The sequence below is a fragment of the Vigna angularis genome, chromosome 3, assembly GCF_016808095.1.
Source record: "Vigna angularis cultivar LongXiaoDou No.4 chromosome 3, ASM1680809v1, whole genome shotgun sequence".
Classification (NCBI taxonomy): Eukaryota; Viridiplantae; Streptophyta; class Magnoliopsida; order Fabales; family Fabaceae; genus Vigna; species Vigna angularis.
Window position 1 is genome coordinate 26,416,480 of NC_068972.1, and position 26,707 is coordinate 26,443,186.

Sequence of the window (26,707 nt, forward strand, 5' to 3'; positions counted from 1 at the left end):
GCAGTGAGACCCTTCTAGATTGCTTCATCAATGGGTTGAAGCCCGACATTCGTAGGGAAGTGATAGCTTAAGCCCCAAACACAATCCTCAAAGCCATTTCCTTAGCCCGCCTGTTTGAAGAGAAATATACCTTCAAACCTAGACCATACCAGCCCAACACTTCCAGAAATTCCACCCAAAACACATCACATACTACTACCTAATCTTACAACAACCCATCACAACAACTAATTCTCCCTACCCCAAACCAAAGACCTTTTCCCCATAACATTAGACCCAACAACATTAAACGTCTGTCAACTGCTGAAATGCAATCACGCAGGGAAAACCATAAGTGTTTGAATCACCAATATGCATTTCTCCAAGTTGAATATGAAGAGGAGGAGTAGACTGATACAAAAATCCTTGGCTTAGAACAAAACCTGGGATATCATCTTTCCCTTAATGCTTTAAAGGGTGTTGCTGGTGTGGGATTATGAGATTCCAAGGGTCATTACAAGGAATGACAATTCAGATATTGTTGGATAGTGGTAATTTTGATAATTTCTTACAACCAAGGATTGCTCAATGCCTTAAGCTTCCGATAGAGGATATGTCATCATTGCAAGTACTGGTAGGTAATGGAAATGCCATGTCTACTGAAGGGGTTATCAAGGAAGTCCAAGTTAAGGTACAAGGACATACACTTAAACTTCCAATGTACTTATTACCAGTTTCTGGTGCTAATCTGATATTAGGTGCTGCTTGGTTGGCTACTATTGGAGCGCACATTGCTGACTATAGCTCCCTATCCCTAAAGTTTTATTTAGACAAATAACTCATTACATTGCAAGGTGAGCCACCAACTCTACCAAAACCAGCAGAGCTGCATTAGATGACAAGATTGTGCAAAACTGATGTTATTATAGAGCTATTTACATTATAATTAGCTCAACCTCTCACTCTAGAGGATGATTGGTTGGTTATTCCTGAGGATATTGAACCAGACATTGCACTCATACTTCATACCTACTGAATGATATTTGCAAAACCTAAGGGTCTTCCCCCAAATAGATCTCAAAACCACTGCATTCCTCTCTTGCTTGATGTGAACGCTGTGAGAGTGAAGCCATACAAATATCCTCATAGTCAGAAACAACAGATTGAGAATGTGGTGCAACAGATGTTGGAGGATGAGATTATTACCCACAACACCAGCCCTTTTTCTTCACCAATTATTTTGGTCAAAAAGAAAGATGACACTTGGAGGTTTTGTACTGACTATAGGGCATTGAATGTTGTAACAATCAAAGACATATTTCCTATACCAACTGTTGAAGAGCTATTAGATGAATTATTTGGTGCTAAATTCTTTTCTAAGATGGATCTCAGATCAGGCTATCAACAAATTTTGGTCCACCCTACTGACAAGTTCAAAACTGCTTTCAGAACCCATCAAGGCCACTGTGAATGACTTGTCATGCCATTTGAATTAACAAATCCCCAACAACTTTTCAAGCTCTCATGAATGACATAATTCAAGGACTTCTAAGGAAATTTGTGTTGGTATTTTTTGACAACATACTAGTATATAACCCTTCTTGGTCTGCTCATCTTGGTCATTTGGAAACATTTTTGCACATATTGCAGGAAAACAAATTATATGCAAAATTATCCAAATGCTCTTTTGGTCTATCTCAAGTGGATTACTTAGGCCATATTGTCTTGGGGAATGGCGTAGCAATGGATGCTAACAAGGTTCACGCTGTTTTACAATGGCCATGCTCTCAAAACACAACAATTGAGAAGATTCATTGGTCTAAAAGGTTATTATAGAAGATTTATTAAAGGGTATGCTGCAATAGCTCACCCCTTGACCAATGTCCTTAAAAAGGATAATTTTCAATGGACATCACAAGCAACTCAAGCTTTTGAGGCCTTGAAACACACAATAACCACTGTTTCTATACTAGCATTGCAAGATTTCACAAAAATCTTTGTCTTGGAGACTGAAGCATCAAGTTTGGGAATTGATGCAGTTCTCAGTCAAGACAAGCATCCTATAACATTCTTTTCAAAAAAATTATCCTCCAAGATGCAACACAAATCTTCTTATATAAGGGAATTCTATGCAATCATAGAAGCAATTGCCAAGTTCAGACATTACTTGTTGGGTCATAAGTTCATCATGAGAATTGATCAGAAAAGCCTCAAAAGTTTAATGGATCAATCTTTCCAAACCCCTTAGCAGCAAGCCTGGTTACACAAATTTTTGGGATATGATTTCACCATTGAATACAAGCCAGGGAAGGATAACCAGGAAGCTGATGCACTATCCAGATCCTTCTTTATGGCATGGTCCCATAGAGAGACTAATTTGATGTCCAAAATTCATAAAGCCACACAACTTGACCCTAATCTTCAATCTGTTATACAAGCTTGCGCAGTAGGGAAACTACCTAATATTAATTATTCATACTATGATGGATTCTTACATTGGAAGCACAGAGTGATGATTCCTAGAGATGCTGAGATTATACAACTATTACTCAAGGAATACCACAGTTCGACATTAGGGGGTCATGTTGGAATAACTAGAACTATGGCTCGGTTGTCTTCTCAATTTTATTGGTCTGGCATGCTCAAAGATTTACTCAGTATGTCCAAGAATTCCTTATATGCCAACAAGCTAAATCTGCCACCACTCTACCAACAGGGTTATTACAACCACTGTCAATGCCGAATCAGGCTTGGGAAGATATAACCATGGACTTCATTACGGGTCTCCCACCTTCCAATGGGTATATAGTAATTATGGTTGTCATTGACCGATTATCTAAGTATGCTCACATTGCTCCCCTGAAGGCAGATTATAATAGTAAGATAGTGGCAAAATTGTTCATTAATGTGGTTGTCAAATTACATGGTTTTCCTAAAACCATAGTCTCTGACAGAGATAAGATATTCATAAGTCAACTTTGGCAACACCTTTTCAAGTTGAGTGGCACAACATTGAACATGACTATGACTTACCATAATCAGTCAAGTGGGCAATCAAAAGCACTAAATAAGTGTATAAAGATGTATCTCAAGTGTTTTACTTTTGATAATCCTAAGACATGGACCAGACTGTTACCATGGGCAGAGTTCTGGTACAATTCAACATTTCACAGCAACCAACAAACAACACCATTTAAGGTGGTGTATGGCAGAGACCCCCCGTCCATAATGAAATACACTATGGATCCTAAAGATCCACCATCCGTCCAGGAGTTATTAGGGAAAAGGGACAGGGCTTTGGCTCAATTGAAGAGGCAACTCCTTAAAGCCCGGGAAAAAAATGAAGTAATATGCAGATAACAAATGAATGCATAAGGAATTGAAGGTTGGCGATCTGGTTTTAGTAAAACTTCAACCTTATAGAAAAAATTCCATTGCCTTTAGAAAAAAAAATCAGAAACTAGGACTTAGGTATTTTGGCCCATTCCCAATTATAGATCGAATTGGATCAATGACCTATAAACTCTTACTGCTAGAAACTTTTAAAATTCACCCCATCTTCCACATCTCTCAGATAAAAGAATGCATGGATCACATGATACTACCTATGTTCCCCTCCCATTAATTACACTGCCAGAAGATCATTTATTGATGCCTCAATCTATCCTTTAGAAACATGACATACTCCATAGGTCCAACATCATTCCTTAAGTATTAGTTCAATGGCATGGTTTATCTGAAACAAATGCCACTTGGGAAGACATTAAGGAATTTGTCAAAGCTTACCCTGACTCTAACCTTGAGGACAAGGTTAGTGTTGATGGAAAGGGTATTGTAATGAGTGGGAATAAAATTGTCACTGAAGGGGTAGAATGGAGAGGGAAAATGAGGGGTAAAGATGAGTTAGTTGGGGAACCAAGCCACATGACACCCACGGTAGAAGGGAGTGGCAAACAAAGACACATGAAGGAGAGAAAAGTGAATTGAGAGATTTTAATTTTAATTGGGAAATGAATGGTTATAAAATGGAAAATTAGTTGGCATTTTGGAGGTAGGCAATGATTGGGAATAATTCTCTCTTCCTCTAGACGTATTCTTTCATTGTCGAGAGTTTTTATCTTTTTACATCTTTTCTTGTACTCTGTTATCCCATTTGAACTCACAATCAGAGAATAACACTGAATACACTTTTCTATTTCCAAATTCTTGTGCTCTTGCTTTTACTGTTACATTGAATAAAATTACAAAATAATTACAGAGATCAACGTTTTTACTGTTAAATTGAATAGCATTACAAAATAATTACAGAGATGCACGTTCAAGGCTACAATTAACCTGTCCAAACCCACGTAACGAAGGGTAAGCCTAGGCCAAAAGTATAAATTATTTTATCTTGTATTGTGTTTTGCTTTCACGTTGAGTACTTCCGCCAAAATATCACGTTTGTTCTGTAATCTTTTAAAGGAAAAGTATAAAATTAACAATAAAATTGTATAATTAAGAGAAAAAAAAAATAAAACAGCAAACTGAAAGCTGATCTTGATATATAAAATTTTAAAATTAAAATCCAATTTTAAAGTGCGGATTCAGATTTTAGTGCAGAAAGAATCTGTGTTACGAGAATTAATCCTACTATACTAAGAATATTATCAACTCATGTTTGGTTTTGCATGCCATACCGTTTTAATTTTCAAAGGATAAACCACCCTATGAATAACTTAAATTTAAAATTAAAGGAACACCACCTATTGTTCTTTCCGTTTTCCCTTTAAATTAAACAATCGTCAGAGATATGGAAAAGCGTATATGCATGCTACCATAAAAACCACGAAAATCACGGGCACACTTTTGGGCAAAAGGAAAAGAAAACAATATCTGTTCACCAAAATGGAACATCAATTAAAACCCACATACACGCATCGAGATTATCTGTTACTTTCTTTCATTTTTGTGTAATAAACTAACATAATTATGGATAAAGTTTATGATCAAACCCTACCCGACAAGATTGCATCATCTTCCCATCTACTAAAAACAAGTAGCATAAAGTTCATAACTCAGGTAGGTCAATGCAATTTCAAACACTTTTTTAGACACACTCACAACAATTTGTTACAAACAAACTCTATATCTCTGTCCATTTGACATAAAATACACACTAGTTTCTAGTGTACAAGGGTTGTGTTTGACGGACAAACATATACTCCTCGGAGTTACAGAAATAATATAAACCATATGATAAGGCCGGTTTAAATATGATTTTATGTTTTTGAATATATATTAATTCTTAAACTTAAAATACATATAATTTTTTAATTTAATTACGTTAATTAAAATTCTTAAACTTAAAATACATATTTAATTAAAATTTTAAACAAATTTGTATTTCAATTTTTCGTATAATGAAGAAACAAATGTTTTAAACACCTAAGACTTTTTTTTTAAGGCATAATACTCAATTTTGTCCCCACTTTGGTTCGAAAATCTCAAGTTAGTCCCTTTATAGAAAAGTGAATTGAATGGATCCTTACTTGTAATTAGTTGACTCTAATGAGTCCCTTCCGTTAAATAGAAGGAAACGGAGTTAATGGACTGATGATGTGGCAGTTGTCTTTGGTGAGGTGTCAATACGCAATTGTTTGCGTGCTTACGTGGTTCAGAAAGCTTCAGGTTCTCCTCTTCTCTCCGCGCCATTCCAACGGGATGAGACCCAGAGTCTCTTTCTTCTCCCTACAGTTCGCTGGCCTCCCAACCAAAAATGGCCACCGCATTCTAACCGGCATCGATGCCATCTCCGACACCCACGGACGGCCATCGTCGGACGCCGCTCCAGCCCCTCCTTCTCGCGTGCGAGGGAGGACCTCGCTTTTCATGTACGCCCCAGATCTGCTCCGAATCCATCTTTGCCGCGCCTCGATTCAGCCACCGCGGACGGATCCCACGCCGCCGCACGTCACCAGGACCCAGATGGCTGCGACGCTTCTTCTCTCTCCGCTCGCGGCCCAGATTCACCGCTGCCCTCGCCGGAGCTTGCTTCTCCACCGACGCCACCACTCCCTTTTTTTCTTTCCCTCTTCTAAGAAGGGTTCTTTCATCTCCAGCATCACCACCGAACATTTTCCCCTCTCTTTTTACTCATTCATTTTTTTTCTGAACCACGTTGCTTAGGTTTTACTCGATTATTACATTCTTTAATTTATTTTAATTCTCTTTTGTGGTGATGATGGGGCTGGGAAGAATTGAGAGATGATGGGGGGGTGGAGGAATTGGTTGGAGAAGATGAAGAAGGTGGTGGTGATAAAATACCACCAAGAACAGGAGGCACTGCAACAGGGGAAGCATTTGGAGAAGGGTTGGTTGAAGCCATCACGACACAAATCTTCCCTCAAAAGCAAAATGTACTAGTTAAACACTTCCATCACCATTCCTCTGATACTTTCTCAAACCACCATCACTCCAAATTCCTATGCTTTCCAGAAACAAACTCGACACAGCACCCCAGATCAAGCATCAACAAAAAATTTCAATTTTCAGATCAACCCTTCTACAAGCAATGCTCGAATTTCTTCAGAGAAAAAAAAAAACACAACCACCATGACCCAATCCCTTAAAAAAAAACACTTAACTTTGGCAAAGAGCAAAAAGTCAATACCCACAAACAACTTTCAAGAAAGCTAATACTTTAGTGAGGTACAACTGCCACATCATCAAAGACAACTGCCACATCATCAGTCCACTAACTCCGTTTCCTTCTATTTAACAGAAGGGACTCATTAGAGTCAATTAATTATAAATAAGGATCCATTCAACTCACTTTTCTATAAAGGGACTAACTTGAGATTTCAGAACCAAAGTGGGGACAAAATTGGGTATTATGCCTTTTTTTAATCTGTCCTGGGTATAACTAAGTTCTCCTTCGCTACAAGAGTGGCAAATTTACAATTTTCTCTCTTGACATTGTGGGACACATAATGACTAAGCCACAGAAAAAGGGTTCGAGGGAAAAATAAAAGAGGATGGGGGAGAAGGGGTTGGGACGAAGATATATAATGATGATGGAGGAAAATATTTAGTCTCAAGTCATTCCAACAGAGACAACAAACATCATCGTATTCGATTGGTTACAACTCATTTTGCTATAGAAGTGTTGTTAAGGTAACTGTATGAAATAAGAGGCACAATAAAGCAAGAAATGCAGAGAGAAGAGGGAAAATACGTGAAGGTGGCAGCGGCATTGTACTCTGGGACATGTCATCCGTGTATTCTGGGCCTGTATCTGAAAAATATACACCACCATCATTGGCTCCTCTCGTCCACATTCCCAGATTATTGTCCCTGTTCATCATTCAACCATATTTCATATTCCATTTCCATCTTATTTACATCAAATTGAAAATTTCCTATAAAAAAGTTGTTGAAATCATTTATCATAATTGTAATGTGTTCTTTGAAAAGTAAACTTACTAAGAAAAATAAAATGAACTCTACGAATAAAAGAATTTTCTTTTTAACTATGTCTTTACACATTATTTATTTATTATATTCTGTATATTTGATAATTATTACGTATACCTTTTGAGTAGAGAATTTTTTTATGATTTGATAATTAGCTTTGATTATGATAAATGATATCATACTAATTTACTATTCTTAATTGTATTAATTAACTAATTTTTTATAATTCTGAAAAATGTGTACAAAGTTACGTTAGTTATAATTAAAAAATAATTAAGAAATAAACATAATTAAGATACCTGGCAACGCCGAGCACACCGGCGGACATGGTGAGAAGCGAGATACGATCCACGTTCTTAGGCTCAACGCTGTACGCATTTTGGTAGTCAGTGCCGGCCTCACCTCCTGAGGCCACGAAAAACGCGCCGTTCAGCATCACATCCCCTTCCGACCTCCAATTCCAGCCGCTCCACTCCCCTTCTCCGGCGTCCAGCCTCTTCGTAATCTGCTTTGCGTACGGATCCTCCGGCGCAGTGTAGCGGTTCCCCTGGCTGTTAATAGTAGGCCTCCCACTTCCCCCGATCGCGTACATCTCCCATCGCGTGAAGTCGTTGTTCACCACGTGAATGTAACCTAGTCTGCAACGCGGCATGCGCTGCACCAGATTCTCTCCAAAGTGGTTGAACGCGATCGTCACTTGCATCGCCGAGTCTGGCAGGTAGTGGTCGCTGTGGCCTAAGAGCATCACGTCGTTGTGGTGCGAGAAGTGGTTGTTTGAGATCGTTATTGCCGTCGAACCCATCACCGCGTCGATCAGGCCATCCTTGCACCGGGATAGCGTGCAGTGATCGATCCAAATGTCGCGCGACGAGAAGATTGAGATTCCATCGCCGTCTGATTCAGTTCGGTACCCGTAGTGCTCTGGACTCGACCGCACGTTAGCATTACCTGACAATCGTGGTAGTGATAATCATTACATATTTCTTCTTACTTTTTCTTCAGGGTGGAAATATTATTTATATATATATATATATATATATATATATATATATATATATATATATTCAAAAAAATTACATAATTATTATAGAAGTGTAAATAAAAAAGAATAAAAGTTGTATTTCAAAATTAAGTGAAACCAAACACAAATTTTTATCAGAAAATAATTCAAACAGATATGAAACAACACGATAAAGAAATTCAACAGTTTAGAAAATTGATATAACACTATTTTATAAAAGAAATTAAAGAATATATATTTTATTTTTTAATTATATATAATTTTATTTTAATATTTTTATTCAGACTGATTTGTTACTAAGATGATTGATCAATTTGAATCTTGGCATTCTTAGATACCTTGTTTTCTAAATATGCAGCTCCATCATTCCTGCAAAGACCTCTCTTTCAAAGTATATTCACCTAGATTATTTTAGTATTTCTTATTACATATATCTTAATAATAATAATTTAAAATAAATAAAGGTACGAAGTGAACAAGAAGAATAACATACTCTTTTTCAAGCATTTTGTGTTTTAAAATAGAATAATGAATTTATTTAATTTTAAAAGTTCATATAAAAATAAAAATATAAGATAAATTAATTAATACAACGACATATAGATAACATAAAACAAAATTAACTAATTCCCACATTTTTTTTCTTCGCTTAGTATGGTACTCAATTTTCATTTCAATCTAAAAGAGCTAACAAATACCTATTAGTGGTATAATTTTACCATCATGATATATCTATCCAATTTCGCTATCATTATTATCAACATTATCCTATTATAAAAAATAAAAGTAAGAATAAAAAGTTATAAAAATATAAAATAAAATTGAATGACGTATAAAAAAGTTATGTTATTCCTTTTACATATATAAAAATAAAAAAATAAAAAAACAAACTCATTCTTTTTTAATAATGAATCTATCTAGTTTATTCATAAAAGATATAATTGTCTTTATATTATCAGTGTCATCACAACTTACACTAATTTAAATTTCGCTAAATAATATTATTTGTCTCTATTTTTATAGTGAAAATCAAATGGATTTCCTTTTTTTTATGTTTCGTAATTTGATTTTTATTTTAAAAAATTTGATACAATCAAATTAAAGAATTGGCACATGTCAGATTGTAATTTTCTTACGTTTTCTAATTTTTCTTTAATTTTTTTAAAATTTAAGAAAAAATAAAAATTTATCAAGTGTCAAGATTTAAAAAATTAAAAATCTTATTCCTGTTACCCTACATATTATTGTCTTAATTTAAGTTAAATTTCTGTAATTTTATATTATTTCAATTTAGTCATAATTTTTTTCAAATTAAACAATTTTTGTTTCTTTTATAATTAAAAGCAAATTTAAATTTATATAAATATTATACAAATATTTTTATTAAAATTAATATTTTTATTAAATATATCTAACAAAATTAATTTATTTAAACTTATATTTTGTATTAAATTAAATTTAAAATTATTTTAAAGTTATTAATAAAAAATAATGTTAATAGAAAAATTTAAAATAAATTTTAACTAACAAATATATTAAACTTGTTTATCAATTATATTTCATAAAATAAATCCAATCAGTTGAAATAGTTCTATACTTTTAAAATGTGTAAAACTCAATAATTTCTATATAATTATTTGAGTTGGTTTAAAAATGATTTTTTAAAATCAAATATAAAATTTAAAATATTTTTAAACAATTTTATAATAATTTGAAACAAATATATTTAAAATTTGAAAATAATTTCAAATAAAGTTCAATATAAATAAAATACAATTAATCTTATTAAATATATTTAATAAAAATATTTATATAACATTTGTATCGTATCCAAGCTTTAAACTTGATCGGAGTGTACATTAAATATGGTTAAAGTTTGTATCGTATTTTATCTTATTACCATTATGTCGACTTTAGAGGGTAACTCTTTTCTTTTAACTAAAATGTGTTGATGAAGTTTTGCATTTTATAAATAGAGACATCGTTTTATAACGTTAAGAAAATAGTAGGTTTTTTTAAAGTGTAAAATGGAAGGATGTGATGATGAGAAAGAAAAGGGTGCGATAAGCAAGGGTACTAAGAGGGTAATACTTTACTTACGTGGAAAAAATGTAGAAAGTGAAAAAAATCATATTGGAGGGAAGCAGAAGAAGCAAAGCGGGAAAAAGCATCATTATTTCTCTGTTGAATCTAACTTTGAATCTCATTTTATTGCATGTACAAAAGCAAAGAGGTTCCATAAATTTATGGTCAAAGTGAAAACACTCTTTTCAGTTTTCACACTGACTGAGGCTGAATTTTACAAAGTATGTTAATTTTACTATCCATTAATTTTATATTTTTTAAAAAACGAATAGAATAAAACTGAGAGTTTCTATTAAAAGTAAGTAAAAGAAGAAAGTATTGAAGGATGAATGTGTTACCAGAAGGATGGCAATGGTGGATGTGAATGTTGTGAATAATGACATTGCTAATATACTGAAGAGTGATGCAACCTCCACCCACGATGTGCACATCAGCACCACGGCCATCAATGGTTTTGTAACTATTGAAAATGAGTTCCTGAGAGAGCTTAATCATCATGTTACTGGGGAACACGATCCACAGTGGTTCATTCCGTATCACTGCATATCTAAGTGTTCCTGGTTTTGGGTTCACAGGGTCCTCATCAGATGAATCCGTGACTATGTAAAATTCTCCACCTTTTCCACCCTTTGCGTTCTGCCCAAACCCAATTCCACAATCAGCCAGTCTCTGTCTGTTGTTGGCCCAATCTGGGTCACACTTCCAACAATCATCAATCGGGTTACCTGTAAGACATGATGCCACATCTTTCTCTGACAATCTCAGCATTTCCCTTCTTCCCATTGAAGCATTCACCCTCCTGAAAAAAACAAACTAAATTATTATATCAAGTTTCAAAAAAATTGTCCCTTTCGTAGTCTAGAAAGATATTCTAGAAAAAAAAAACATTTTTATCACTAAAAATAGTCACTTTGAGGCAACAAAACTGGGTAACTTAGCGTGTGACCCTGAAAAAGGAAGAAGAAATGAAATGTGAGTTGCTGGTTTTTGGCAATGACCCAGATGTAAAGATTGTATCTTTATGTTTTAGCTTTTATGTTACGAGGTTGGGATGATAATTTTCAATGTAGGGTCTTGAAGATAAGGTGAAATAAAGGGGTTAAGTGAGTTGGTTTGTAGTGGTTTTTGTGCTAAAAACCTGAAAAAAGAACTAAAAAGACAGAAAGAAAATAAGGTTTTGGAATGATGTACCTATGAACTTGTGTGGCAACAGCTTCCGGGTCTGGATGTTGCCCTGGGAGAGTGAGGTTGAATGCTGCTGTTCCATGTGGTAAAAACGAGGACAGAACGGAGAAGAAGAGCAAAATGTAGGTTGCTTGAAACATTGTTGATGAAGAAGAAAAGTGCTTCTCTGTGTAAGTGTTGTTGCCACTACAATACACAGTGTGAACACTTCACTCACTCCCTCTCTCTCTCTCCCAATATTGGTCGCTCAGAAAGATTGGTACTTGGTGGTGTTAGTTTTTAGTAAACAATTCCGTGATTAAAGGAACATTGGACACAATGAATCACCTTTTCATTACATCTTCCAGTTTCGTAGTCAAAGGCAACTAAAGTTCAGTATCAGTTTCTAACAGGAAAAAAAAAAGAAAAATCATTAGGAACCTGTAACAAAAGCGAAAAAAGATTGATATAAAATGTTGCTATAGGAGAGTGTGGGTTTGAGTTTTAGTATTTTAGTTTGGTTTATAGTGTTTAACCTTTTAAACATTTGTGTTTTGTTTTTGATTATGATTCTAGGAATAAAAAGAAGAGAAGTGGGATTGGAGGGTGTGAGGGGCGCATTGAGCAATGTTAGAATGAAACGAAATTGTCCCTGATATCGAGGAAGTTCTGAGAGTAACTTGACCCTTGGTGTGTTTTAACGTATAGTACTGCCATTTCTGAAAAGGTAAATAAATAATAATATGAAATAGAGAAGGACAAAGAAAAGGGTCGTTAGTTAATTTAAGAGCAGGAACATTCTTGCAGAACTTCAAACTGCTTTTTGACTTTTCGATCACTTTCTTTTGCACTGTTTTTGTTTCACTAAATTAAATTTTTAAACTTTCTCTTCTATATATACTAGTATATTCAACGTTACCACGCACGGGTTTTTATTTTAATTCAAATTTATTGTATATTATTAAATTAATTATTATTATTATAAAAAATATAGAATTTATTTTATTAATTGAAATTAGAATAACAATAAAAGGGATTATAAAAATGATTAATATGAAATTATGATAAATTTTTTTTATAATAATAGCAATTAAAGTTAAATATTTTATCAATAATAATCTATACAATATACAAATAAATGAATAATACAATTTAAACAAATAAAAAAAATAAACTTAAATTTTAGAAAGCTATTAATAATTTTTTTAAATCTTATTTTAATATTAGATTGATTATCTGTTAGTTTGTTTTTAATAAAAATAAAATAAAGATAGATAGTTTTGATTTTTCATTATTAGATTCATTAGTAGAAAAAGAGGATTTTATGACGATCTATCATGATCGATGGAATTCACCTTGTGAAATTCACCTATCATAATAAGTTGACTGATAATATTTTTGTAATAAAAATAAGAGTTATTATAACGTAGTTTTGGAGACATGTCATAATATATCAATATGGTGACAAAATTGAAATTATGTTTAAACATATTATGATAGGTCTTGACCTCTCATAGTGGTCTTTTGTTATGGCTGTTAACTTAGCACCTTTCATAATACATGAGACATTATGTTGAAAATATATTATGACTAGTTTTAAAGAATCTATCATTGAATATCTTAAATCCTAATTTTCACGTATTCTTTGTAACCTACTCTTCACTCTTCTCAATCCCTAATTTTTTGTTCACACGTTCCCTACATCCTCTCTTTTCTTAATTCATCATTTTGGTCACCATTGCATCTACGTCGTGTAAGAACACCGTCGTCGACAACCCCGTCGTGGTAGACGAAGGAGATAAGTGGAAGAGATTGAGTTCACCGAAAGCGTTTGCGAAGGGTTGAGTAACGAATGTCCCTTTTCCTTTAAGGTTTTTTGGTCTAGTCAAGCACTGGGTGTCCACCGCCAGTGATTCCACCCGCTTCAAAGAGAGCTTCATAGATGATCCTGAATGTTTATGTTTGTGTTTGGGATTGTTCTTATTCTCATGATGGATCCTGATGGATCCTGATTCAGGTTTATTCTTTGTGTTTCAATTTGGTTATATTCCCATCCCCCATAATCCTCTTCCCTGTTTCAATTTAGTTTATGTTCAGTTCTTTTCGTAGTAAGTGATGGTACGCAAGTGACTATGTATTTGTAGCCTGCAACAAATCTCTCATTTCACTCAATGAATTATATCATTGCCAACACATGTAGGAATCTAGAAACAAGTATTTTAGAACTAAATGGGATGTTACAATAAAATGAAACATTATGAGAATGTTTATATTTTCTTAAAACATTATCACATTTAAAAAGATAAAATTTAAGTAAAAATTGTAAAGGGTAATAGGATAAGCATAGATAAATAAAGATTTGACTATTAGTGTGTTACTGAGCAAGTGACCCTAGGTATGTAATGTATGTGTATACTTCTACTACTATTGTAACTATAACATGGTTTCTTTCACTTGGATATGCAATCCATCAGACTTTGTGTTTGTGCTTTTATGTGTTGTGTGTTGAAATGTAATGTCTTTCTTATTATTAATATTTATGTAAGGGAGTTTAGTTTTAGGGTTTTGTAAGGGGCTTTCCGCCCATTTACTTTTCAAAACTATTATCTACTATAAATGTAGTAGTAAGTTGTATCAAAAGTTCTAAGTAAAATAAAACCTTTTAGCTTTTCTCAACTCTTCAAGTTGGTATCAAGAGCCATACCTCTATGTCTTCCTTGTCTGTCGTTGGCGTTGTTGTCTCTTCGTCATTTTCATCGTTTCTCATCGTTGCCCATTTTTGGTTTCGTCGTTAATTGTCGCTTTCTCTAACTAAGTCAAATGTTAGGTGCACTTTGAGAAGCGCGACCCAACCCTGGTGGTCCCCTCCTCAAAAGCCCACGTGTCGTTTCTCTCCTACCAGTCTCGGGCTTGTGTTCCTTGTATGTCACCTTCTTAGTGTCAGAGTTACATCGTGCCACTGTCGATCGTCTCGTCATTGCTTCCTAAGTGTGTTTTGGTTCTTATTTCTTGGTTTCATTGGCTCATACCTAGTGTTTCCTCCCTCAAGTTATTTAGAACCCTAAGTTTTGTGTCTTCTCATAACTTTAGATGGCCTCTTCTACTTGAATTAATTCCTCTTTATCTGCTACCCCTTTCATTATGTCTACGAAACTTAATTGGAAAAAATATTTATCATGGTCCTTTGTAGTGGAATTATGGTTTCTTGGTCAAGGACACCATAATCACCTTGAACGAGATGTTTCTATGGTCCTAGATAGAAAAAAACAAAACTTATTGGCAGAAACTAAACTTTCAGTTATGTGTTGTTTTTGTTGCAATTGGTTGAGTAAGAGGTTCTAGATATCTTGAGACCTTATAAGTAGTGTTGTCAAAACGGGCCACCTGGCCCAACCCGACCCGACCCACCACGGGTTGGTCACTTAGTAAGCTAACCCAACTTAGCTCACTTAGCGAGCCGAAAAAATTTGAATTCATCCAGACCCACCACGGGTTGATGGGTTAAATAGGTTGGCTCACTAGCCTACTTAACTTGTTTTCATTCTCTTATTTTAGGATTCTTATAACAAGTTACTTGGATCGATCAAATTGAAACAACAATAATTGGACCCATTGATATAAAAGAAAATGAAACAAAAGAACTCTATTGTTACATATTCTAAGCTATCAAGCATAAACTTTTGCAAATTTAGTTTAATGAGACATACAAAATTGTTTGAACAAAAAACTATATATAGTAGTTAACAAAAATATATAGCACAATACTTGTATATTCTAAAATGGTTATGCTTGTAGATAGGTCTAAAAACAATATAAAACAAATGACATCTTCTTGAATTATCCAATCTATAAGATTATCCATTTATAAGATTTGAGTCCTTAATGGATAAATCCACAATATTATGTTCTCTTGAAGCATCTTCTTTTTTATCTCCATCTACAATATATTAAAAAAGAATGTTAACTAATAATATTGAAACATAAAGTAATAAATAATTAAATTATTTCATGTAATAATAATGTTACTTGTTAGTTCAACACCATGCAACCAATTTTGGAAAGAAAAAAATTCCAGTTGCAATGTTTTATTTTGTTTCATTGCAATTTAAGTTAATTAAAAAAAATAGGTGGGTTGGTGAGCCAATCCGGCTCACCACGGGTTGAACCAGGGTGAGCCGGGTCAAAATTGGCTCGCTTCGAAATTTCACATTTTTTTCAACACAACCTGGCCCGAACCCGTGGTGGCCTGGGTTGGCTCACGGGTTTGAACCCATTTTGATAACACTACCTATAAGACATGCTCCTCCTTTTGGAAAATGGCACAAGTTATTTTTTCTAATGATGTACAACGTCTTTTCGATGCAACTCAATAGTAGCTTCTCTCAAACAAGTCAACCATGAAATGGTTTCCCATAGAGCAAAAACTCGGGCTGTGGTAGAAGAGTTGAAGAACTTCTTTGTAGCTGATTCATTAGAAAGTATCAAAAAGAAACGTCACAAGTATTACATGGTCCTAATTTTGAGAAGTTTACACTCAGATTTTGATCATGTACGTGATCAAGTTTTAGCTGGTGATCAAATCCCATTGATGGATGGATGGCTTAGTTACTCAACTCCTTCGAGTACCTACATTGGTAAAAGACAAGAATTTAAGTGATGATATTAAAACATCAGCAATGGTGGCACCACGAGGTAGAGGAGGAGGTAGGATCAACTAAGGAGGACATGATGGTCAAAGTGGACGTCCTCAATGCTCATATTGTAAGAGAATGGGCCATACCCAAGATAAATGTTATTCCTTGCATGGCTTTTCAGATAAAGCCGCTCATGTGTCTAAATTTGATAATTCAGAATCTATAATTTTTTATGAAGAAAACCAAGAGGGTTTTGAAGTATTTAAAAAACACTAGAATGGGGGGTGAATAGTGTTTATGAAAAAGGTTTTTTGCAACCCTTCTGATATAACACGTTGTTGAGCGTGTAAAATATTCTTTTAAAGGCTTAGACGCTCATCTTGAAATATAAGCTTTGTAAAGATTAGTATTCAAAATAATTTCTATTGTAGTGTCTATAAGAACTTCCTTTAACAATAAATGATCGTTTAGCTTGGACGTTCTTATATTTTCAAATATAAAACTAAACTACAGGTTTTTTAAGAGGATTATTTAGCAAAGAGAAGAGAGAATAACATGAGAGATTTTATACTAGTTCGCTCCAACTTAGCTACGTCCAGTCTCCTCGTAGAGGGTTTCACTATAATCTTCACCTGATTAAAAATGAGTATGAGCACCACTCCTGGTACTCAACTACCTCGTCGAGATTTCCTTTGAGTATTCACATCACTCTTGGTACTCAGCACCTCGCCAAGATTTCCTTGAGTATTCACACCACTCTTGGTACTCAGCTCCTTACCAAGATTTCCTTGAGTATTCGAACCAGTCTTGGTACTAGACTATCGTGCCTAGATTCCTTAACTCAAAAGAGTTCAGTTGTAAGTGTTTTAATTCTCTACATAATTGTAATCAATGGTTTCTTACAAGTAGTTTAGACTAAATCTCTCTACGAGAGGATCTGATTACAATAAAATATAGTTTAAACACTCGCAGGTGTTTCTCTATAAAATCTTACAACAGTAAGAGATTTTACGCTTGAGCTCGAGAGTATCTCTTTCTCTTTTCTTTTCCCTTCTCTTTTCTTCGGCTCAGATGTATTCTTTTCTCTGAGTTATTTTCTCTCTTCTTCTCTTTAGGATGGATATGACGTTGTAAGCTTTATGCACTTTGGCTATCCTCTATTTTATCCTCTTGATTTTCTTTCTGAGAGTTCTTCTATTTATAGACTTTGCAGATATTTGTCCATTAGACTATGTTTGTAGTTTGTAGTCTTGATGCTTATGTTTTCTCCTTTTTCTTTTCACAACAGCCATTGTATAAGTCATTTTTGTTAAAGCAGACATGCTTTTTCAATCCTTTGTTTGATGTAGGTTGTAAGATCTTTTTATACTTTGCTTCAAGAGAGGAACATTCCATGATTATCTCTTTTATATCTAACATCCACATTTGATATTTGATCTATAACACTGTGGATGCGTGTAGAATAGCTTATTGTTGAGTCACCGACAAGTGTATCAGATCATATAAGTAATATAAAATGGTAAGACCAAGTATCGTGTCCCAAGAGACTCTCGGCATTAGACAGTCATGTGATAACTCGATTAATTAAGACTTAAAAGGAACGAAATCATTGGTTTAGAATGCAAATACAGAAAATTAAATATGAATGCAGTTTTGATTAATTGAAGAGTAGCACAACGATGAACGAATGATGTTTATGTTATGAGATGAATATGTTGTTGGGGTTAGATTTCACCAAGTTTACTCTCATGTATATAAGAATTCTTCTTCTTTCATTAAAGTCAACGTCACTCACTAAATTACTTAAAACCCGATCCCTCGGTGAAGAAAGCCTATCCTTAATTACTAGTTCATATGATTCCTAGCATCGCTAATAATTAATTCTTAAGATCAAGAGCTTAAGACGACCAAGACTCATACCCCCATCCTTGAGAAATACTGCTCTTGGGAATAATTCTACAAGAACCTGAATTGTAAGGAACCTCCCGACACTCGTGCAATTCATACATCACGCTATGAATGAGTTAAACAAAGCAAGCATTGATCACAGAAGAATTACCCTAACAGTTAATGAAAGAAGCATATATTAATAAGAATCAATTCAAATACATGAGAGTTCACAAGGTTACATCATCCCCCAACAACAAATAGAAGTTAGTTCACCATTGTCATGGTGAAACTAGATGTATAATGGAGAAGAATGAGATAGAAAAACCCTAAAAGTTGAAGATGGAGGCGTTTGCCTTCAAAGTTGAAGATGCCCAAATCCGCCTTCAAAGAGTGGAAGATTGTGTTGCTACGCCTCCTCTACCAAAGATCCAAAACCTAGGGCGTCTGGGTCCTTTAAATAGAGCGGAATCAAAAAAGAAACAAAGCCCAGGCCCATCTCGTTAGCGCTCAACGCCCCACTTAGGGCCCCGACGTGCTGCGATACTAAAACTGGCGCTCAGCTTCACTCGGAGGGCAAACAGGCGTGGTTCTTCAGGAAAAGTGGCGCTCAGTGCCCCAAAAAGGGCGCCTAAGCGATGTGCGGTAGGCTTTGGCGCTGAGGGCTCTAAAAAGGGCGCTCAGGCTTTGGGCGTTCCTACTTTCTTGTGCTTTTTCAGATCTTTCTGACCTTCATCTCCTTGACACTTCAGATATACTTCCATATTATCTCATTTTCTGCCAAAACAAGGGACTTTAGTCATAAAATCATCAAGTGCAACCTTAACTCTCTTATTCACACAACTTAACAGAAAAACATGATTTCAAGAAGTTTCTAAGTAGAAAAGGGTGCATTTAGTATCAAAATCAAATCAGAGATAACAGTATTTTCAACCGTAAACTATGCATGCAGCAGATATGACTTTTCTTATCAATTTTGTTGTTTTTAAACATTGGACATTTAATGTCATTTAATGCTCGCTTAGAACAACAAAGTACTTTTTGATTTTCTATCGTTAGGTAGCATTTTACAATTAAGCTCTTTGAATTTAAGGATACCAAACGTATAGATACTTCATCATAAGATGACGTGTCTGTTTTGCTCACGGTACCAACTTGATCCAACTAAATGCTTCTTTTGTTTTTGTCTCTTTGTAGATAGATAGTGTTTAGCTTGCTTAGGCTTTCGTATGTGGTTTAACAATTATGTCTTTTATTTTTTTTAGTTAAAGACATTGTCTTCACCTATTTCATTTTTAAGAGATGTAAAATACCTAATTTAGGTATTTTGAGCATGGAGCGTTTAGCTCATTTCTCTCTTTGACACTTTTAGACAAGACATCATCTAGTCAAGCCTTTGGTTTCTCTAGCCTAAATGTTTTTCTATTTCTTAGTACCTAAGTGTTTTCCTATGATTTCTATTTTTGGGGTCCAGGTTATAGTTTTATTTGTTGGGGTTTTGACTCTATGTTTTTATCCAAGGTTGCTTTCTGATATTTAACCCGTTTTAATGTAATTTGGCTAAACTTCAAAACATGAGATCATTTGTTCATATAGACGCTTTTGTCTTTAACATTTTTGAGATATAAGTCTAAAGAATCTTCATATCTGGCCAACCCTCCTGAATATCAAATGTGTCAACCACCTACATCTCTCAATCTATGAAAGGTCATAGTCCATGGATTCTTTACTCAAGTGCCTCAAATCATATCTTTTGTACCATTCCTTCATTTTCTTCCATGTCCTTTTCGAAAATTCCTCATTTCATTACCGTTGCCAATGGATCCAAACTAGCATTTGAGGAAATTGGAAAATTTTCCTTATCTCCTTCACTAAATTTGAATTATGTTTTGTATATATTCCTCATTGTTTTTATAATTTAATCTCTTTGAGTCAATTGATTCGTTCCTTAAATTATTTTGTAACCTTTTTTGCTAATTCCTCTTTTACAGGAACATGGTACGGGTTTGTTAACATAAAATCGTCTATAAGACTAAAATATATAAACACTCTCATATGTTTTGAAGTTTAACAAAACAACATTAAACGAAATGAGCATATGAATAGGTTATAACTAGAATATCAGATTAACTGAAACACAGGCGATAAGTTAAATACTTTGAAAATCTAGTAACCTATGAAAGTCTTAGAAAAACACTTAAGCATAAACTAGACGCAACACTAAACGATTCCCTAAGTTAAAACGTCACTAAGAGTCACTAGTGGAAAATATACTTTTTATAGCGTATTTTTATACCTGTTGAAATCTATCAGGCATAAAATATGGTGTGATGGCAATTTCGTAAATAAGTGGAGCTTTTCTACACCGGTTATGCTAAAAATAGATATAGAAATTGGTGTGATGGTAAAATTGTAATAAAATAGAAATACTTCTATACCTATTAAACTTATAACCGGTCTAGATTATTTTTCTATAGGGGGTTAGCTAATATAACCGGTTTAGATTACTCTACATTCTACTTCCCCTTTCCCATTTCCCAACTCACTTTTTCTATTCTACAAATGTTCTCGTAAACTTTCTCGTTCTCCTACTCCTTCACATTTTTCTTCACTATTGTTCAGTCGTGCACTGTTGTCGTTCACTCGTTCGATGGTTGACGTTGTTCTCGTGCACTCATTATCTCATTGCCATTGTTGAAGCTTTCGCCGAGGTGGTTGGGTGAAGCTATTGTTCGTCGTTGGGTGAAGCCCTCACTATGGTTGGTTCTATAGTGCTTCGCTTTCGTGGTGGTGCGTTTGGCCTGTACGTTTGACCTTCATCGCGTGGTCTGCCGGGTTTCCAACAACAACAAGGTTAGCCATTATGCTTGTTATTTTTTGAAAAGAACTGCTCAGTTTTGCTCATTTCCCTTGCTGTTTCGGTGAAGTTTAATATGAATATTATGTTTGTTGTTTTGTGAAAAGAATTACTCAATTTGGGGGCTAGGGCAAACTTGGTAGTTTTGGTATAGAAAAAGAAATTGTTGCAATGTTTAGTATATCTTTTGAGTTTAACGTAGATTTGATTAGGGAGATGCTAGAAAATTCGGCATGGACGTTAGTAATAGGGGAATGTACAGATCATAAATACATCTGACATGGTTATCTCTCAAATTAACCAAAACTCCAACAAACAATTTATCAGATGAAGCAGGATTACTACTTGTATTTAAACTCTCCTCTATTATCACAATGGAAAACCTGAACTGGTAATATATTATTAAAAGGTTAAAAAAAGTATTCAGTACATAACATGATTAGAAGAAAAAGAACCATAACTTAGATTCGTTTCAACTGTATAAAAAATGCATTACAATTAAATCCAGTTACCTGATGTTCATGAAGAGTGGACTAGGAAAGTTTTCAACCACCAAAGAGTGGTTTTGTAGAAATATCAATTATGCAGAACATAATAATTTAGGGGTTTATGATAACCTTTAAAAGTTTGAAAGATTCAATAAATAATATCAAGTTCATTTCTTCAGCCTGAATTTAGACTACTTGAACATTAATATCTTTTGTCTAGTAGTTAAAAACCACTTTGTAAAAATAAAGTGTTCAATTCTTGAATAGAGACCCTAAAATTACAGCAACTTTGTAATTTTTTGGCATAGACAAGAGTTTCTGCAATTGGTTAACCAGAAACACTAGTGCAGAATTGGCCTTTAACATCCCCCCATAGACGTCCGTCCACAAAAACACCAACGTAAATAATTGACCGGTGGCATATCCGTAAATAAGTGGAACTGTAGACGTCCGTTGTGGAGGGGGACAGACGTTTATAATAGTATAGACGTCGGGGCCCCTCCAACGGACGTTTAAGAGGCTGGACCAATTACCTCTTCAACTTCCCTGTCAGCCCCTTAAACGTCCGTTGTGGAGGGGACTGGACGTCTATAATATTATGGACGTCCGGCCCCCACAACGGACGTTTAAGGGGCTGACAGGGTAGTTGAAGAGTTAATTGTTCCAGCCCTTTAAACGTCCATTGTGGAGGGGGACAAACGTCTATAATATTATAGACGTCCGGCCCCCCACAACGGACGTCTAAAACCCCCCGCGAATATCAATTTTTAAATCCAAAACACGTCATATTAGTGATGGCCCGACGTCTATAGTATTATAAATGTCGGGGCCCCCAAGTACCGGACGTCTAATGATATTTATACTAAAACGCGAACCTGCGAGGATTACGCTCACTGTTCATCGTCTTCCCCGCGAATTCTCTTTGCGGCATTGCATTTCCAGGTGCGTTTTCTCTCTTTTGAACCGTTTAAATTTACTTTTAATCTGATTAAATTACTCTGTGATGAAATATCCTTGATTTGAACCGATTAAAAATTGTTTTCAGTGCGTTTTGGTCAATTTCTTGCGTGTTCTTGGGCGGCATTTTTGACTGTTTTTGGCCTATGTTTTAGGTCGTGCCCTCCTCAATTTCCCTCTGTTTCATTTGGAATCTGCTTTTCAAGTTAGCTTCTTCGTTGATAAGGTTTTTTGTATGCATGTTATTGGGTTTTGTGTATGCATGTTTTTGACTTTAAGGTCTGCATGTGTTATTGGTTTTTGAATATGCATGTATTAGTTGTGTTATTATAATTGTCATGTTAGAATATAAGTATCAAATCATTGAGTGACACTTAGTTCCTGTTTGAAATTTAACACAAACGATTAATCTTTTAATCGTTTGTGTTAAATTTTGAATTGTCCGATTGGACTGTTTGAGAAAATTAATTTTCATAATTTGCAATAACATGTAAGTTGGAGTTTATGGATAAGATTGATAAAATTTCGGTTCAGTTTCTGTGTGGTTCTTCGGATGCATATTTGATTGTGATCATCGTTTACTACTCTCATTTCGTGTATTTCGGAGACCAATGCGAAATGCTGCCGAAATCTTATCAATTTTATGATGTAGACTTCTTTGCACGTGTCTTAGAAAATAATGAAAATTATTTTTTTTGAATGGGTAGGGCCTAACCTTGTGAGAGTTAAAAAACTTATACTGATGATTTTACGAACATAGTATGGATCGAAGCTGGATGAATGAACGTCGCATCAGTGAAGAATATGATAAGGGTGTTTTAGAGTTCTTGCAATACGTTGAACAAAATGCTAAGTCTGTGAACAGAACATATTTTTATCCACAGGCTCAGGTGCCTGTACCCACTCCAGAAATTAACTTTGTAGGGGAGGCCATAGGATCATTTATAGCCTGGCCTAGAGCATTGATCATGTCACACATCGCTACTCCACAGGTATAATGTCTTTTTTATTAGTATTTCTATGTTTATTCTTCAAATATTTGTTGATAACTCTTTGACGTAAATTCTTATCTTCAGTTCACACGTCCTCAAAAACAGCCAATTCATGATACAGTCATACATGAAGATGATGACATGGATGAAGCGGAGGATGATCCTCTATCAAAGCTAATGACAAGATTACCTAGGTGAAGAAAGCACCATTAAAACTATACTGGGATTTTAGAGTATTTGGTCTTCCCCCACATGTGCCAGTATATATCACATTGTCTGATGCATTGGAGGTGATTGGGGGAGACAGGATGTTGAATATTTCCATCATTCAACTGTGGTGCATGTAAGATAGTAAATTTTGTCTTTCATATTACTTTTATTTAGATTCTTATAGTTTCTAACAACTTAACTTTGTTGTTTTAGGTACATGGACACAATCGTTGTAGACCAAGGTCGGTCTTCCATGTACGGATTTGTTGAACCTCAGACCATTCAACCGTCTGGTAACACACTTGAAAATAGACAACATTATTTGCAAACATGGATGAATGAGTAAAAAAGAGACGTATACCTTGTGCCATACATTGATGGGTAGGTGTTGTTATATGTAAAAGTTCATTATTATAGTTTCCTTAATTAGTTAAATAACTATTTGTCCTTTGTGATAGGTTGCACTGGCAACTGATGGTCATCATTCCCAAACAAGTTTTTGGCGCCGTTGCCGAGGACTCACAGTTTAAACTATTCTATTTGTGTGATTCTTGATTAACTTTGACTTTATTTTTATTTTTCTATTTTTATTTTTATTTTTATCCTATTTTTAATTTGTGTTTTGTGTCGTTTGTTTTTGTTTTATTGCTAATAGTGTTTTCTAGGGTTTTGTGTCTAATGCTTGCAGGATGCAATTCGGACAAGAATTTAACTATACCGACACTCAATTCCACCAAGGAAATTTCAACCATTGGTGGAAACCTCACTTAAACATGGGTCAAAGTCGATTTGGGCAAGCTACCGAACAATTTGATAGGCTGCCACAACAACAATGGCAGCAACAACCCTCTCTCTCAAAAAGAATGGCTAAGATGGATGACACACTTCAACAGTTAATGCAGATGTCTGATTCTCATCATAAAAGCACTCAACCAGCATTCAAAAGGATAGGGAGGCATCTTTGTCACATAAGTGAGAAGCTGGATGATCTTGGGAGTAACATGAAAGTTAACCCTATGGAAGAATGTCAAGCTATTATCACTAGAAGTGACAAAGTTTTAGATGAGAGAAAAATAAAGAGAAAAGAAGAAAGGTTGAGTGAAAAAGAGAAAGATGTAAAGGAAGAGGAAGAAAAAGAAGAGAGAAAAAGTGAGGTTGAGAGAAAAGAAAAGGGGAAGAATGTGGAAGAAGAGAGAAAAGAAACAAAAGAGGTTGAGAGAGAAAAGAAAAAAATTGAGAAAAATCTTCTGTCCCCTAAGGAGTGTTCCAAGGAGGAAAAAGAGGGGGAAGAAAAGAAAAAGAGAGAGAAGGAGGATGAGAGAAAAAAGAAAGAATCCTATGAAAAACTCCTTCCTCACCCAAAGAAGTATCATAGGAAGGAGAAGGAAAAACATTTTGAGCGTTTCATGGAAATCTTCAAGAAATTGGAGATTAAAATTCCTATCATTGGGACACTGCAACAGGTTCCTGGTTATATTAAATTACTGAAAAAATTCAACAAAAAGAAAATAATATCCAGAATAGGGAACAATTGAGGCAGAGGGCAAATGCAGTGGATCAAGCTAGTTACGTTAAAGAAGCGCTTGCTGGGAGGCAACCCAGTTTCTGATTTTTTTTTTTTTTTATTTAGTTGTGTGGTGTGGATTTGATTTTGTTTTGCAATAATGACAACATCTACTGATGGATGCTGGACAACATCTATTGAGGGATGCTAAGAGGATTCAGATAACAACATCTACTGATGGGTGTTGCTACGATGAATGATAGCCCATTTTTCTGAACTTTTCTTTTTAGTTGATTTAATTGTGTGGTTTTGATTTGATTTGTTTTTGGTGTGTTTGAGTTGTTTTAGGTTAAACGTTGCTTCTGATGGCTCATAGTGTATGACACAGGTGCTTGAGGTAAAACTTGTTGAGATATTGAGCAAGGTGTTTTTCTGAATTCTGGGACTTATGAGTTTACTTGTGTGACACTTGGGCTTCAGTGTTCTTTTGTGAATAATTGCTATTACTTCGGAAGCATAAATGATTTTGCCCAAATTTTCTGTGATTGAACTACTTGCTTTCTGATAAGAGTTGAAAAAATATTATTTTTATATTTAATTTTGACATCAAAAACAACCTTTATGACTTAGAAACTAGCTTGTAATCATGCTTTTGCTTATGTTTTGGAAATAACAGAGTTGGATGGGTTTTATGCTTGGTTTTCCTTGTTTTTGCAGGTTTTAAGATGAATTGAATGGAAGAAGTGAAATAGCTAGAAGTTGGATTCAGAAAAGGAAGAAAAAGTGCATAAAAGAAGAGCCGCAAGTACCGCTCAGCGCCACTTTTACTGTTGAGCGGCACTCTGAAGTACAACAGTCACCGTTGAGGAGAAAAATTGCAGCTGAGCGTCAAATAGAAGAATCGCAGTTACCGCTGAGCGGTAATTACCGCTGAGCGCCATTTTATTGGGCCTTGGGCCACTTTTTTGTAATTTTAGAAGCCTATATAAGGTTTCAGCCGAATTAGATTTAGTATCTTTGGCCAAAACGAAGCAAAATCACACTTTCTTCACCCCTAGGAGGAGGATTTTGGATGCTCAACCTCCACTCTTCAAATTCTAGGGTTATATCTTTCATTCTTTCATTATTTTTCATCTAGTTTCACCATAATTATGGTGAACTAAACGTTCATTGTTGTTGGGGAATCAATGTAATCCTTTGAAACTCTCATGTATTGAATTAGTTCTTTAATCTATATGTTTTCTTTCATTAATTGTTAGGGTTTTTCTTCTATACTCTATGCATGCTTTGTTTAACTCATTCAATTGCATGATCATTGATTTTATTTGTATGGACACATATAGATAAATCTAGACATGAAGAAATTCTCCGAATAGTAATATTGCCTAGACATAGGGATAGGAGGATTGGTTGCCTTTAAGCTTTTGTGCGAATGTAATGCATGAATAATTGTTAGGAAGACAAGACATTGTAA

The 26,707-nt window shown here is 34.8% G+C and overlaps 2 protein-coding genes across 2 annotated transcripts; one reads left to right on the forward strand and one right to left on the reverse strand.

Moving 5' to 3' along the window:
* Positions 1–1,015: 1,015 nt before the first annotated feature.
* On the forward strand, positions 1,016–2,743 carry LOC108324575 (uncharacterized). The gene is made up of 2 exons (XM_017557515.1): positions 1,016–1,445; positions 2,286–2,743. The coding sequence occupies exons 1-2, from the start codon at positions 1,016–1,018 to the stop codon at positions 2,741–2,743; spliced, it is 888 nt and encodes a 295-aa protein (XP_017413004.1).
* Positions 2,744–7,029: 4,286 nt separating this feature from the next.
* Positions 7,030–12,099, reverse strand: LOC108325206 (probable pectate lyase 12). Its single transcript, XM_052874016.1, has 4 exons — positions 11,732–12,099; positions 10,879–11,339; positions 7,734–8,382; positions 7,030–7,314 (listed from the first exon to the last, which is right to left on the reverse strand). The coding sequence occupies exons 1-4, from the start codon at positions 11,863–11,865 to the stop codon at positions 7,116–7,118; spliced, it is 1,443 nt and encodes a 480-aa protein (XP_052729976.1). The 5' UTR covers positions 11,866–12,099; the 3' UTR covers positions 7,030–7,115.
* Between the last annotated feature and the right edge of the window lie 14,608 nt (positions 12,100–26,707).